General features: G+C 50.1%; 1 protein-coding gene across 1 annotated transcript in view; it reads right to left on the bottom strand.

Annotated features, from left to right (window-relative positions):
• Positions 1 to 4566: 4566 nt before the first annotated feature.
• The window catches only part of CHD2 (chromodomain helicase DNA binding protein 2), a 56511-nt gene continuing 45471 nt past the window's right edge, over positions 4567 to 15606 (bottom strand). Inside the window, exons 30-38 of the mRNA XM_082488720.1 lie at positions 14391 to 14513; positions 13942 to 14070; positions 13048 to 13188; positions 11715 to 11849; positions 10167 to 10345; positions 9662 to 9761; positions 8894 to 9110; positions 8272 to 8521; positions 4567 to 8157 (exon numbers count right to left, since the gene is read on the bottom strand). Coding sequence (XP_082344846.1) covers positions 7824 to 8157; positions 8272 to 8521; positions 8894 to 9110; positions 9662 to 9761; positions 10167 to 10345; positions 11715 to 11849; positions 13048 to 13188; positions 13942 to 14070; positions 14391 to 14513 — 1608 coding nt within the window. The 3' untranslated portion in view covers positions 4567 to 7823. The remainder of the gene's footprint in view (positions 8158 to 8271; positions 8522 to 8893; positions 9111 to 9661; positions 9762 to 10166; positions 10346 to 11714; positions 11850 to 13047; positions 13189 to 13941; positions 14071 to 14390; positions 14514 to 15606) is intronic.

Below are 15606 nucleotides of genomic sequence, written 5' to 3'. Positions count from 1 at the left end.
TCTGCCCGGACCCACCGAGGACTCTTGATGGCAACGGGAGAAACCTGGCCAGTATTCAAGCGGTTTCTGTAACTTCTGCCCAGCGTTGGATGAGTTTCCTTGCGCCATTTGCTGCCCAGTCCCCTAAAACTGGCAGCGGGGAGGCTGCTCAGTGGGAGACCCGGTGCGCACCTCCCTCCAGCCCCGCACCCCTTCTCCTGCCCGGGCTCGGCCGGGCCCTGGGATGGAGCAGGAGCGTTGCGCTCTGTTTGTTTGCTGCTAGGTCTCTGCTCCGCTCCTCGTCCTGGGGCCACGACTTGCAACCCCATTGCAGAACCAGTTGCACCTTAAGCCCTTCTGGGCTTGAATCGGAAATGGGGCAATGTTAGAAATCCAGCCAGAAGAGAGGATGCAGCAGAGGACCCCCCGACTGCCCCCAAATGTCTGTCCCCTGCCTTGAAACCACCGATAATCTCCTTCTCCCCACCACATAGTGCTGCCCATCTCCTCTCCGTGTTCCTCTGTGGTTCACCTCATCGCCCACTGAACAAACAGCAAGACCACCTTCGGTCTGCATCTTGGAGACCTCTCGATGGGTTTCCCCTCCTTTCCTCAGGGGGAAGTTCCCAGAAACCAGCCCCGAAACACGTGTCACTCTTGGGGGCACCTCCTGCTCTCAGGGGAGGTCTCTGGGCATGATGAGACAAGCTAGCACCAAAAGAGGTGGGAGCAGGCTACGTTTGGCAGTCTGAACTGGTGCCAAGAGGCAGCCTGGTGTAAATACTCAGCGTGACTATTCATTGTGTCCTAACAGCTCTAGAGCTCCATTTGTAAAGCAGCAGAGAAATGCAAAATTGTGTCAATGGATGTAATTTATATTGTCTCTTTAATATATAGAGCCCTGGCATTGATCTCGTGTGACTGTACAGATGAAGAGATGTAATTGGTTTTTAAATGTTTAAGGAAAGAAAAGAAAACAAAAAGATGTGTTTACTACTTTGCTCCTTGCTTTGTTTGCTGGTGCCCCAGGTATTCTGTTTAGGGAGATTCTGAAGTAAGGATCTCACAGTTTGGAGGCGCTGAGGAGAGCAGCCGCTGGACCGTGGCACCAGGACAGTTTAGTTTCCCAATGCACTAATTGCTCAGCCAGGCTGATTTGGGCTCTTTGTTTCCTTTGTTAAAGAAAGAACCAAGTTTTTGTCTTCCCTAGAAATTGAAAACGCAAGTTCTGAAAGTCAAAATTCGTCACTGGGTAAAAGGAAACTTTTTTTTTTTTTTTCTTCTTGCTGTGTTACCCCATAGATTAACAGCGCCTGTGCAAAGCATCCCGCTGAAGACACGGAGCTTCTCGAAAGCGGTCTTAGCTGGCCAAGCCACAGCGTGCCAACAAGTCAATACTTCCCTTAAGACCTCCCTTTCCTATATAGCAATCACCCTACAGCCTACAGCACGGTGCGCTGTGGCTTTTGGGGTAATTTCCAGCCAAGGAAAGTCTTATTTGATTATGGCGTGGCTCTGTCCCACTGTCCAGGTGAGCACTCCAGTGGTGGCCGTCTGTCACATGGTGGTTGGGGTACCCCTATTTTAGAAGCAAACAGTGAAGCACTTTATTTTTGGTTGTGTTTGACCCAGTTCTGGTTAAAGGTGAAGTGTGGCCAAGATAGACCCGATACTTGGAAACAAAAGAAATACGTAAGAAAAGGGGGGGGGCATTATGAGAAGGTCCCCCCCATTTCCTCCCTGCGTTGAGACCCACGGGAGTGTCACCGCGTGTATATACTGTAAATTATTTATTGAGAGAAACGCAAGTAAAGTTTGAGTTTTTTTGACAGTAAATGAGTGGGTCTCGTTTTGTTCCCGGTGTGTTGGGTGGTGCAGTTCACCTCTCCGGGTGCGAACGCTGCCCCGTTCCTGCCTTCCCTAAAGCAGCTCTCTTCCATCTCTGACCCGGGCACCCTTCGAGAGCTGTCCAAAAATCTGAGAATTTCACTCTGCAGCCAAATGAGAAAAATAGAAAGGGGGTGGGGGGAGAAAGTATAGATAATGAGCTCTGGGAGCCTCGCCTCGCTGGGAAAGGAGAGTGGAGTCCAGGCGGGTACCATCGCCTTTCCCTGCTCGCCCCAGATCGTCTCCCATCTCCCTTTTCTTGGGCATCGCTCTTGGCCCCAGTCGGGTGTGTTACTGCCCTCTAATGAGGGAAACTAAAACTGCAGGGGTTTTTTGGTCCTTTTCCTTTTGTGAAAAGCTGAAGGACTCCTTGACCCTGTGCAGCTGGGGCCAGAGAGATGCTGGGACAGCCGGGTGGGACACCGGCACCAGCTGAAAATACACATTATTTGGGCAAATCCGTGCAAAGACACCCAGCGCCAGAGATTTGAGACTTGACCACCCCCTCCTTCAGGGCCCCGAAGAACTGGCAGCTTTTGGAAAGAGCCGAACCCGCTCCCTCTGCCACCACTTGCACCAGCTCACGGGAGCTCGGCTTTAGCTGAATCTGCAAATTAATATAAAAACTGCCCAGAGCATGGGGGAACGGGGGTCTCCCTCGCTCGCTGCCCTGCCAAGACATCACCGATGCTCCCCTGCTCTCCAGCCTTGGGCAGCAAGAGCGCACCTCCATCTCCTGGGGGGACAAAGAGCTGATGCAAGGTGAGCCCCGAGTGACTGGGATGTCCCTGTCCTCGTCAATCACGTGTGGCACTGAACCTTCCCCAGGAGGTGAGCCCTGAGGCACAGGCCATGCAGGGACACTAGGGCACGGGGGCAGTGGTGGCAGCAATGACCCTGTGGCATCTCCAAGAGGTTCAAACTGTTCTGGTCATGCTCCACAGCCTGTCATGGTGCAGCCCCAGCGGATCCCGAGGTCCCGTCCTGTCATACCCCTCTGCCTGAAGCACACCATCCTCTGGTGTGATGGCAGCTCAAGTGCCGTGGGTATGGTTTCAAGTCCCATTTTGGCTGTGCCCATCTGTCCCCTGGCCTGGGACCTGAGCCGTGAGCTGCTCTGAGCTTTGCATCCCACCGCTGGGGCTGAGCGGGGACACGGCAGCTGGGAACGACGACGGCTGCAGAATATTGTTCATCAAAAAATGGGTTTTTTGCTGGGAACCGGCTGCCCTCTAGAGGGTCCGCTCCGGCACGGCATAAAGCAACAAGCGGGGGGCTTCTCGGTCACGCTGTCCCCTCCCTGGGGTGGGCGTGAGGCTGGGCTGGGGGTCCTGCTCCCCACGGCTGCATGATGCCTTTGCCAACCACCTCGGGCGATGGGTCCCCTCACCGGGACGAGCCAGCGCCAGTCACCGCGTGATGTGGACACAGCCCAGCCCAGGCCCCCGGCCCTGCCCGGCACCCCGGGGTGGCCACCGCGCTGCACGGGCCACGGCCTCGTGGAGGAGATGCTCCTTGGGACCACCTGGACCCGCCCGAGAGGGAGACAGGCCGAGGGGTCATTTCCCCATCGGCTTTGGGTTAACTGTTTGCAGCGTGGCGCTGCGGGTACGGGCTGGTGGGGGGATGGGGGGCTGAGCGGTGCCGGGGAGCCGATGCCGATGTCCCCCGGCACCAGGGTGCCCGTATCCTCACCTGCCCGCTGCTCTGGCTCCTCAGGCCACTGCATCTCCAGCTGTCCTGTGGGTACCCGGGGTAAGAGATGAATCAGTGCTGAATTAAAAACATCACCTGCTTCACGTAGATCCACCCTCCCTGAGCTCTGGGCAGGGAGAGCCAGCCCAGCTGCCCATAGCCCCCACACCTCCCCACCGCCAGGTCCCTCTCCCATCTGCAGCCCCACGGCTCGCAGCCAGTCACTCTTTCCCTTAGGAAAACCATTTTTTCAGGGGCGTATAACTCAGCTGTGAAATTTCACTCTTGGCTGAAACTTGGCTCAGCAGCAGAGGGGCTGGGAAGGGCTGGACCCCAGTGGCTACAGGTGCGAAAAGTGCTTTTTACAATGAGCTCTTATAACGTGGGGGGGAAATGGCTTCGATCCCTGCACCGTTTCTTGCCATGTGGGCCTCGGCGTGAACGGGGTGGAGGGGAAAGACCAAACCAAAGCAACCCGCAGGATGCCATCGCGTCCTACCTGGGGAAAAGGGAGAGGCACGTCCTGCCCAGGAGGGGCTGGGGACGGAGTGGGGAACTCCACCGATGCAGCAGGAGCAGCACTTCTCCTAGAAAAAAGGGAATTCTCCCCAGAAAGGGTCAAAAAAGAAGTTTACACGCCCCCAGAGATCCAGAAAAGACGGAGGTTGGATGAACACATAAACATCGGTACCATCCCAGTAAAATCCTGGTGGAAATGGGTGAGGAAAAGCACGAGCTTCTGATCGGGTGGAAATTCCCATCTGAAGGGGTTTCCAAGTCTCTATCACCGCAGACTGTGAAACTATGTAAAACAGCCAAGAAGAACATGCTTATTCCTGCACAGTGAAAATACCCATCCCGGCATGCCCGCCGCTCGCAGGAGAGGGCCCTGCGATCCCCCAACAGCCCCGGTTTGAGGCGCTCCCCCCAGTGCTTCCACCGCACCGAGGGGCTGCAGGACCCCCCCCCCCCCCCAAACACACCACGCTGGCGCGGTTCTGAAAATCTCAGTAACACTTTTTAATATACAAGAATCAAAAGTACAGCAGTTTTACAATGTAGGAAAATTTAATACATACTATATAAACAACATATTTACATCAGAAATCACTAGGACAGTGGCATTTTTTCACAAATATAAATTAATATTAATTACTGTTTTTAGTCAACAGGTTTAAAAGTCCACATTTTTACAGTAAGAGTCCTTCTCTCCCCGGTGGGGAGATAGAGGTCAGGAGGAAATGGGTGAAAGCAGAATAGTATTTTTGCGTGGATCATTTAAAACTGTTCACATATGGACTTCAGCGCGCTGTCAAGTATCCACTTCGGTTGGGCACGGCGTTGCCTGTCCCCGCAGCAGGTTTCGGTCTGCAGGACTTCCATCGCGTGAATTCATAACTTTACACCATTTCCAAAGGGGTCAGGCTGAAAAACGCTTTTTTTTAAAAAAAAAAAAAAATAAAACCCCAGCAAGTTGCTACTTTTTCCTGCAAAGAGGCTAGAAGGAATCTCGCAGCTGGTTCGGAAGGAAGAGCCGTACCAGACGTTGACACAAACACCGCAGTGAAGTTTATGGCTGTGGACTTGTCCCCTCCGATCCCACTCACTCCCAAGTGACTGTGTCTGGTTATGGTCCCTATGTTTAGGGGACATAAAATGCATGTGCGTGTGTGCGTGCGTGCTCAGGGAGGACTTTCTCCCAAATCTAGTTCTCCAGCTTCAATAAAGCCAAACCCAGTGACGACCCATCCACCACGAGTGAGTAAAACTAGGTGACTTCAGTATCAGGCTGAGGTGACAGCGGGGACAGCTCTTCGGTGGATACGGGTAAAGCTTTTGCTGTTGCACAAGAAGGAAACCCCAACCAACCTCACACCTGGAACCCGGGACGAGCGGAAACCCCCACGTCTGGACACAGAAAACACCTCTTGCTGGGGTTCAAAGTTTTCCTGCACCAACCGTAACACTGGTCCGGCCAGTATTGCCTTTTGCTACGAGCGTATGGCACGAACTTTCCATCACGATAGCACCGCTTGGCGAACAAAAAGAGCAATTCCCTTTGCCCCTCCGAGGTTTCTTCCATTTTCACATTAAAAGCTAATACCTCTGAAAAGAAAGGACCTCTTTGTTGAATACCACAGCAAGCGCGCCTGCAATCACAGCTTAGTGAGAAAACGCCGTGCAAACATGCTATCTCAACACCTCCCATCACCCAGCAGCTCGGAGGGGGACTGTGGAAGACTTCACCTCCTCCTGCACAGGTAACCACAAGCATAACACTTTCTCAGGGCAGTACGGTGCCCCTAAAGGAAGCAAAACTGCCCTGCATTTGGTGAAAATCTCGCCAAATAAAACCAAAAGGGGAGCAAAACACTCCCCGTGCGTCCCGTTAAAGCAGCGGGCTCAGAAAGGAGCGAGCGATGGCAGCAGATTTCAAGGGATGCACTGCACGGAGAGGGGACGGGGACGGGGACGGGGGGGTATTAGTGTCGGTTTGCGCGCGCCTTCCGAGGCGCTGGCTGGGGTCAGGAAGCCAGCCCTGAACACCGATTTCCCCTCAGTCCTTCAGGGAAAGAACATCACAGCTTATTAGGGTCAGATACTGGCATCTTAACAGGAGGCCCAGCTTCTGTCCCCCACCAAAACGAGGGGTCTGGAACCGCCTGGCCATTAATACTGAGCTCCGGGAGATGATGCATCCCTGGACACCACGCTCTGGGCAGCCCAGCTGTTGGGAGAGCTTTGTGGTCTCCAGGGATGTGACTCTACGAACACGGACCTAGGACCTGAAAAATAATCACCCAAGCTACTTCTGGCCAGAAATCTGTGAGCAACCCCTCTCACCGCACCAAATCTCCAGCCTGGACACTGGTCTGCATCACACCTTGTGGCTCAAATACTTGGAGGAGGGTTTGCTCTGAAGTCCACTAAGCTGGGCCGCAGGCTCCTCTTTTCCTTCTGCCACGCTGGGCTCCTAAGACATTTGCTGCAAGGATTTTTAAGGACCCAGTCCTGAATTCCTCATTCTCTCCCTGCTCACTTAGGTGCTAAGCCCCTGGGCACGTTTCCAATTTAGACAGACACAAGGTCTTTCGGTGAAGGTACTTTTAGCAGTTCAGAGTTACTGCTGACTGCTGGAACGATGGCAGGAAGGTGACCGTTTGCCGAACAGTGATCAGTCTGCTGCATTCCTATTCAACTCTGCTCTACCATCCCTTATGCTTTTGTTGCAGTAGAAGTTGGTGATCACTGTTTTGTGAAGCGCAGAGAGAGCGACTTGCCCAAAGACTGGACCGCTTCAGTGCCAGGGAGATTAGGAGCTTCAGGATGCCCAGAGCCATCTTTTGACCTTACAGCTCCCAGCCAGCACCTGGACCATCCAAGCTGCCCATGTCAGAGGAGAAGAGGAGTTTAGTTATGAATTCCTGAGCCCTGCTCACTGGGAAATACTGTTCTCACCCCAATTTCTTTCCTACTGGTTAGAAGTGAACTAAGCCTTTGCTAAGGAAGTCTTGTCTATTTTTCACATATCCCAAAGCCCCCTGGAGTCAAGATTTGCCAGTTCGAGCCCTGGAGATGGGAAGAAGATCCCCCACACTTCTTCTGTTGCAGGGGACACAACAGCAATCAAAGTATGGCCAGTTTCTTGAAATGGATAAAGACACAGAAATGATAATGTGGCCAGGAAAGCAATGGATTGTCACCAGCTCCAACTCCTTTGGAGTCACTCTGCAGGGACATCGAGTCCCTCTTTCAACCAAGCTTGGCTGCTGAGGGACTCTCCTGTCCCTTCTTGAATATACCCTCCCATTGCCCTGTGCTGGTTACACACAAAGCCCAGCCCAACCAGTTTATCCCCAATTCCAAAGCAGCATCTGTCACGTAACATCAAGTCAGAGCAGGCACACAGCCTTCTGCACAATCCTAAGCAGCATTGATCCGCCTTGTCGGTTTGGGGAAACACTGGCTGGGGAAAAATCCCTTGGGTCCATCAGAACGGGGAAAACAAAAACAGAACAAAGAATGAGGCAGCAAGGCTGGTTCCAGAGTTCAATGGTAAAAGAGGGGAAAGGAAATGGGAATCCAAACCAGAACTGAGAGCTAGGGAAAAATCTTCATCTACCTACTAACCCAAAATCCTCCTTGACCCAGCAAGATGATAGCAGCATGTTCAGAGTTTCTGATAGCTGGCTTGGAGAAACCAGCCACTGTTGCATCAAACCAAGTATTTCAGACGTGCACGTTCCCCCCTCTCAGTCACTTTATGCTTTCCGAATGTTCCAGTTATAATCTGGATTGTTTTTCTGTTCTAACGACCGATCCAGAGGTGACCTGTGATCGAGAGGTGACTTGGAATCGTGGGGGGATTTCTGAGAGGGGGGCGAGCGAGGGTCCGACGCTGCAGGGTGAGGTGGTGGGAGAGGCTGTTTGTAATCTCCCGATTTGTCTGTGTGGAATGACCGGTAGTGGTCCGAAGGTCCTTGGCCATGGTATCCCATGGGTGGCCTGTGATCAGACATCCGTCGGAAATCCTGCTGGTGGTAGTTCTGAGGCCTGAACTCATCGGATCGTCGACGCTTGGAATCATGGTGGTGCCTGCAGAGAGAAAATGAATGGATGGAGATCAGTTCCCCAAAGAAAGCCAGGCCACCATGGCTGGGTGCATCACTGCAAACCCTTCCCAGCCTTTCTGAGATGAAAGGGAATTACCTGTCATAATAATCTCGGTGGCCTCGGTGGTCTCGGTCACTGTTGTACTGTTCATACGGCCTCTTGCGGGAGAGGTTATTTGGTCTGTAGTTCCCAGAGCTCCGGTGGGGCTCTCCACGAGATCGTCGATCACCATAGTGGTGGTCCTTGTACCAGTGCTGCTCATACTGGTGATGCCGCTCCCCACCCCACATCTGGTTGCTGTTGCCACCATAGTTGAACTTCCGATCCCTCTGCCATTCTCCTCGGTCTGCAATGAGGAAAGCACCAGTAAGCATCTTCCACACTTCAGTATAAGCCCATTACTTTTCTGAATTCTCAAATAAATTGTAACTATTGCTGTGCCCCTTTAACTTTCTCCTCCCTAAACCATGCAGGCCAAATTTTATTCTTCTAATTTCTTTTCCATTTACTCTAGCAAATCTTATTCTGTCCTGTTCTTATACTCTTCTCATCACTGTATCATCATGTTTTCTAGTCCAGCAATAAGAACAGCGGTAATATATGTTCCATCCCATCACCTTTAAACCTGAACAGACACAAGTCCCAGAAGGATTTGTGGCCAAGAGCAAACAGCCATTAGGTTAGAAGGAATGGCTTCTCCCGGCTTGCCAGCGCTCACCTGTGTTGCTGAAATGTCTCTTGTTTGGATGGCCGTAGTTGTCACGTGGGTGGCCATGCATCTGCTGCTGGGCGTGGGACGGGGGCATGTGGATCTTCTGGGAATGAGGATTGTGAGGCACATGAGACTGGGACATTACAGAATCGCGGCTGGAGCCTGAAGGCTCTGGGCGGAACGGCTTCTTCATGCTGGACATGTCCTCCTTCTTCTTCTGCTCCTGCAAGGTGGAAGAGAGGGTTATAGCTCAACTGCTCTTCCACCTAAAGATTCAGACTATGTGAGCAAAACCCTTCTGTCAGGCCCTTCTGTCAAATTCTTCTGCAGACTCCCCACGCTGTGGGCCACCCACCTCTTTGAGGACTTGGTGAACCAACTGTGCCCAAGCATGGTATGAATGGCAATGGTACAAACGTGGTGGAGGACAGACACAGTTTTGCCCCATACGACTCTGCTTCTACCTCCTCTCTACAGGGCAGCACTCCCACACTTTTCACTCTAAAGGTCAACTCAACTCAAGGTGCCACACCAATAAAGCAATGCTTTTTCTTGGCCAGAACAGCCAGGACAAAGTGACCAGTGTTGTTAGGTGAAGGGAGAAATGCCACATGAAAAAGGAGGCAAATGCAATCAGACTGTGTAGATGCTAAGAAAATCACAGGCTGCCAACAACAATAAAGCGAGCCCATCAGAAGAGGCAGCAAGTACTGACGCTTCAAACGCGACAACTTTAAAAGGCAGCAACCGGAGGGAAGGCACTTCAGATCTCACCTCCTCTTCCTGCGATCTTTTCTTATGAGCCATCTTGTAGAGTTTGTGCAGTTTTCTGGCATCAAATTCTGTGAATTTTGACACAAATATCCATAGGTTCCTAGAAGGACATGAGCATTTTCTGTTAATTGCTACATCAGCAGTTTAACTGCCAACTGCTTTCAAACCAACGTCAAATCAGTTCTACCCTCTCTGGAAAACAGTCTCAACCCAGCTCAGGACAGGATGATCAGGAGAGCTGGAACCGAGCTCTTCAAAGTGAAAAAAAAGAGGTTCGCACTGGTTTATCTGAACTAGCTCTGAAATGAATTTAAATGAAACCAGCATAACTTGCAGACAAAACCCTCACCTGAGACTGGTCGTGGACTGAGCGGCCTACAGAGCGTAAGGCTTCACAGGTTTAAATAACAGGCAAACGGCACATTCATCCACATAAAACCCAGCAGCCTCTGACTGCTGTTTTTAACGCTAGAGACCAGCCAAAGAAAACACAACAATCCCTCACCTTCTCCATAGCTTGATATGATCCTGGTCAGTGTAGGCTTTAAGGCACTCAGAGATGCGGTCCCCAATTTTTAGGAGGCAGTTGCGCGTGTGCTCCAGCTGTTCTTGAACCGTCAGTCCCTTATCAGGCTTATCAAGTTGCTTCAGTGCTTTTTTGACTGGTCTCATCCTTTCCTTGCACTTGAAAAAGCAACAGAGAGCAGAAAGTGATTCATTTGGCCCAGGGCTCTTAATCAGACAGAGCTGGAAGAAGTTCATTAGCATGAGATAATTAGCTTTATCTGACCATTACGCAGGGAGAAATCAGCTATGAAAATAGCAATTTGTTAGACACGCTGCCGAAAATAATCAGGAAAAGAGGAGAGTCTCCCCATCTCCGCTGCCGCCCCTTTCAGAGGGGAACAATTTATTTGGCGAACTACAACCGCACAGGGTCTGCTCCTGCGCTGATCCCAGGGCAGGCAGGGAAGCATAACCGAGCACTGACGTGCTGAACCAACAGCCCCAGCTGAACGAGCGCTTGCTCAATAGCCCCCCTGTCCATCCCCATCTGTGGTCGCTTTAATCTATTGCTTTTACCCAAACTGGAAAACACGAGATGAAAGCACCATCTCTTTTTTGGCTGTGCTCATCAACGCTGTGCACACACAGTAAATCAGACAGGTTTCTACTGCCTGACTGGACCTTTCACGCATCACAGAGGGAAAGTAAAAGAAAAAAGCAGACACAAAAAATAACACGGGACCTGCAGGGAACACACAGATTTTTAATTTAGAGAACTGTTGTTCTCTACATATCACTGCTAAAAAGTGATATTTCAGCACTTCCCTGTGCAAATCAGGCCAAGGAGATTCTGTCATGACAACTTTTACTAAAAGGCTATTTTTACAACGAGCCTTGCAGGCACATTTGCTGCAAGAGCATTTACAGAGCTAGGGAAGTGCTTACAGCTCAGATAACTCCGTACCTCCTACAGCCATAACAAGGTCACCCTCAAAACTCTTCTGTATTTCCCTGCCTGGAAGAGCCCAAATAACTCCTTGACTTCTACAGGAGACAGACTACCACAGAAGACCACAGGGTCTTCTGTAGCCCAGGGCTGCCAAATGAGCAGTGGGAACTTATCAGCTGAAGGAGAGCCCTTCTGCATGCTCTTTGACATGCTGCCCTCTTCTGCCCCACACGGCATCGCTGGCAGAGGCAGGGGATGAACACGCGCACTCAGGCAAAACTGAATTGTCAAGAGAGTTATCTGAAGCCTTCGACAGTGCAATTGCTTGGTGAGAATCGGGAGCTGAAAGAGCTTTGAAGTTTCTTCCAGTTGAAGTGCAGTTTACAGCAGCCGGCTGGTAGGCACAGAGGCGGCTGGTGGACAACTCTCTTACTGGGTTGTTCTGCCGTGCCCTCAGACCGGCCAGAGGAAATCACTGGGGGGCACTAGAAGGGGGTTCACGCCCTGACACCTCAAACACATCCTGGGATAACAAATCCTGGCTGCCTTGCTGGGCTCTCTGCCACTGCCCTCCCACCTCCCAAGGAAAATACTCACTATGCTGAACGTTTCTTGGTCCAGATCGTCATCCTCGTCTTCTCCAATAGGGATCGGTTCACTCCCTGCGGTAATGTGGACGGGACCTTGTGATCTCTTTCCTTTACTTCCAGATTTGGCTTCGCTACCTTTAGGCTTTACAAGGACAAATTACACACATCACATGATGAGCCAGACTGTAGGATCCCAAGTGATCCAGCTAACAACCTCCACACTATTGTTACTGGCAGTTGTTAAACCCCGGGCACCGCTCCTACAGCTTTCCTCCCAAGATCTCAAATTGTTTAGCTATAATGCCTCTATTTAGCTTTACGTCATCCCTGAGGGAGTAGAGAGAAGTCAGAGTCAACATTTTGGACGTGAATATGATATTCATACGCATGGAGAGAAAACCTACGCTGAAGACTTGGAAGAGAGGTTAAGCTAAAAAATATATATCGCTTTCAAAGGACAGAGCTCAGAGTAGTCTCATCTCTACGAGGATCTGCAACTTCACGTGATGTCACTAGTCCTCAGATCCCCTGGAAAGTAACCTCAAATCATGGCTTGTTGGTGTAAATTTTGACTTAAATTACTTATCTGTAGTTAAAATGCTTTAGAGTCAAAGACATACCAAAAACCACTGGAAAGCAAATTTTCCCCCACAAATGCAACAAAACTTCTTGGTTTGCACCTATGACCTCAGTGTCAAAACACACTGGGCATGCAGTACATACCTGTTCCTTGGACAGGTATTTTGGGTCATTATTATAGAAGCTTTTACCCCCCATCCAATTTGAACCCAGCCTCAGGGCAGTTGTACCCAAAATTCAAGGGACATTTTAGTCCACAACATACCACTGATATTGAAAAAAATCATTCTGGCGAGTCCTGAACAGCCAACAAGGACAACTCACAGTCCTGATGGTGAGGACAGTTTGGTTATTTGGGGTGAGTTTAAATACAGACAAGGAGCTGCCAACCTTGTGATAAATCACAGCTGAACAGAACTTTGATCTGAGTGCTCCAGGCTCTTCCCCCTTCCTTCCTCAGCATCAGCTATTTGGCCATACTGCTGTCAGAGGCACAGCTCTGCTTTAAAGGCAGTCTGACAAAATCTCCTCCTTTTTGCTCACGTTCCATCAAGCTTTAGGATACACTGCCTTTTCCACTTTTTGCTGCAATTCTTCATAAAAAGCATTCAGGAGGGCTGAAAATGGGATACCACCTCACCCCACAGTGCTTCACTGCTGTCTGTTCACACAGGGCCTTTTACGAATCGTAAGTCTCATAGCTTGCCCTTCTGCTCAGAGACCTTCCTATCTCTTAAACTGCTCCTGAGAGTACTGCATACCTTTTCTTTCTTGTCTTTTGTCTTCTTTTTCTCTTTATCGCTTTCCTTTTCCTTCTTAGTGGTTGTCTGTTTTTCCTTGTTCTCTTTGTTCTCTTTCTTCTTCTGTTTCTTTTTCACGGGGCTCTTTTCCAAGCCATCCTCCTAGAAAATCAATCACAGCACAGTCAAAGCTGGAGTCCCTCACCTCACGTACACTTTCTTCCCTAAAGCTGACATCCTTGAAACACAGGCCATTTTCGAGGTCCATCCAAATTTGCCCTCACACCTCTTTAACCAGACAGCAAGCCCTGCTTAACCAGCTGCAACCCACCCAACCCTTGAAAAAATGAGTATAAAAAACAGAGGAGCCCCAGTCTGTAACTAGCTGGCAAACTGCGGAGAAGCACTGCTTTCCTATGCCAGCTGCGCTTGGGAACGCTCAGCCCTTAAGGTAGATACCGATCAGCACATGAACAAAAAGCCTTAGACTACAAGCCAAACCACGCAGAGACAGAAGGTTTTCTAAGCAACAGCGTGACCTTGGTAAACTCCAGCTTCACCACCAGCTGACGTATTGAAAAGGAGAGGGAAACAATTCTTCTTTCTCTCCTTTATAAGGGCAACAGACTTTGTCCTGAGACAATCTTGCCTCCAAGTCAGTATGTGGATGTGCGTGGCCATCCTAGGACCCATCAAAACACTTACAAGCACTAACGTAAAAGAGCGTGTGGGAAAAGTCCTTCTTTCACACCAACAGCTCTGTATGTTTTTGTGAACTTGCCAGTCTCCTGTGGGAATGTAGTGCCCCCTGACTCCACCGGGCATTTGCTAAGGGCACTTCTCAAGGTGAGTTTCTGCAGTAACAACATAGCTCAAGGAAACCTGGAAATGCCATGATCCACCAAGTTGACTCACCTTGACTTCACCTTCTTCGGACTGGTTGTCTGAGTGCCGAGGAGAGGAGAGCTCATTCCCATGCTCATCTTTGACTTTGGGAGCCTTGTTCTCTTTCTTTACTCGTGGTTTCCTCTTCTTTAGCTTGCCCTGGTGAAAACACAGAACGAGTCAGAGCAAGCAAATAGCTACGGCTGCTTCCTGGGGACAAACCCCATCTCCTGAACATCTCGCAAACAGCTGCAGGTCCTGCAGAGTGGCAGGAAACCTGATGAGCCCGAGTTCTTCAGTAAATGTAATAATTAATTACCTGTCCCTTACTAATTATCATTTGAGTATCACAATGCAATCAGACAACAGACAAGTCCATATTCTTTCGTGTAGGTGGTGTTCAGTGACCTGGGAACCCAGGCTATCTCCTACCACCAGCAAAATTCTGAGACCCCCAGAATCACGAAGCCACATCTCACCTCTTCCCCATCTTTCATGTTTTCTTTCTTGTCCAGATCTTTCTTCAGCAGTTTCAGTAGATAATCAACTCGGGTCTGGAGCTGTTTTCCCTGAGGTTTCTTATCTGTCTCAACAGGTAGGATCTTTGATAAAGAAGGAAAAAAAATAATACACCCACATGCACCTATATCAAACATTGACAGAAGAGAGACACACTGGCAGCAGTCCTTCCAGGCCCAGCAAAGGGCTGGAGATGCTGCACGTTCTGGGGGAACAAGAAGGTTCAAGATATTTCTTCCAGCTCCCACACAGTCTCCCTGCCTAGCCAAAAGCAAAGCTCCTATCGCAAGCATCCCTCTCTTGGACTTCTGCAGAAGTGAAAGGACCCCAAGGCAGCTCTCTAGATTCTCTACGATCTTTCTTGTAAGGGTGCAAAAAGAAGGAAAAACCCAAACTTTGCAAACTATATTTGGGACCCTGAGTTGCAAAACTAAGTTCACTCTCCCCGACACATCAGTTTTGTGTGTGACAGCCTTGTCACAGCAGGCTGGTCCCCTTTGGTGACGCGAGACATTGCCACAGCAATGGTATAGATGCAGAATTTTTAGCGGAAAACAAGGCTGCAAGGTGCTGCTTTGTGGAGCTTGTCACCTATGGTTACATTCACACTTCATTGGAAAGTGGGTGGCATGTCTCAGGCAATTGTTTCCATCATAAAATGCCTTTCTGAACTTCACGAAGGAGGGCTCTCAGCCACAGTCTGATCTTTGCTAAAAAACACTAGCGGGGATGTCATGGGAATGCAGCATATTGGCAGCAAAGCTGGTGTAGAGAGTCCTGATGTTCCTCAGCCCTACGCTGCAGTTTGCTCTCCTTCCATTGTGCTTGACACAACGGATGGCAGCTTATTTTTAACCTCGATCGTTTCAACGTGGCCCCCACAAACAGTTCTTCTGGGAACGCCCGAGGAACAGAGGAACTAGATGCAGGCTTTCCAGCTGGCTTTGCCGCCATAGCCAGTCAAGTAACTATACCCTCAAAGCTGACACAGATCAGTCTTGACATAAGCAGTGTCAAATCCGTGAAAAATCATTTCCACACAGAAATTCAGACTCAGCTTCTTGTGAGATGCTCAAGGAAATATCAAGTCACGATTACGCAATGCACCGTCTGCCCTGTGCATGTAACCACACATGTCAGCATTACCGTTTTCTTCCTGCATCATTTCACTGTGGT

The sequence above is a fragment of the Vanellus vanellus genome (genome assembly GCF_965231255.1).
Source record: "Vanellus vanellus genome assembly, chromosome: 11".
NCBI classification, from domain to species: Eukaryota; Metazoa; Chordata; class Aves; order Charadriiformes; family Charadriidae; genus Vanellus; species Vanellus vanellus.
This window is presented reverse-complemented; position numbering and strand designations above follow the sequence as displayed.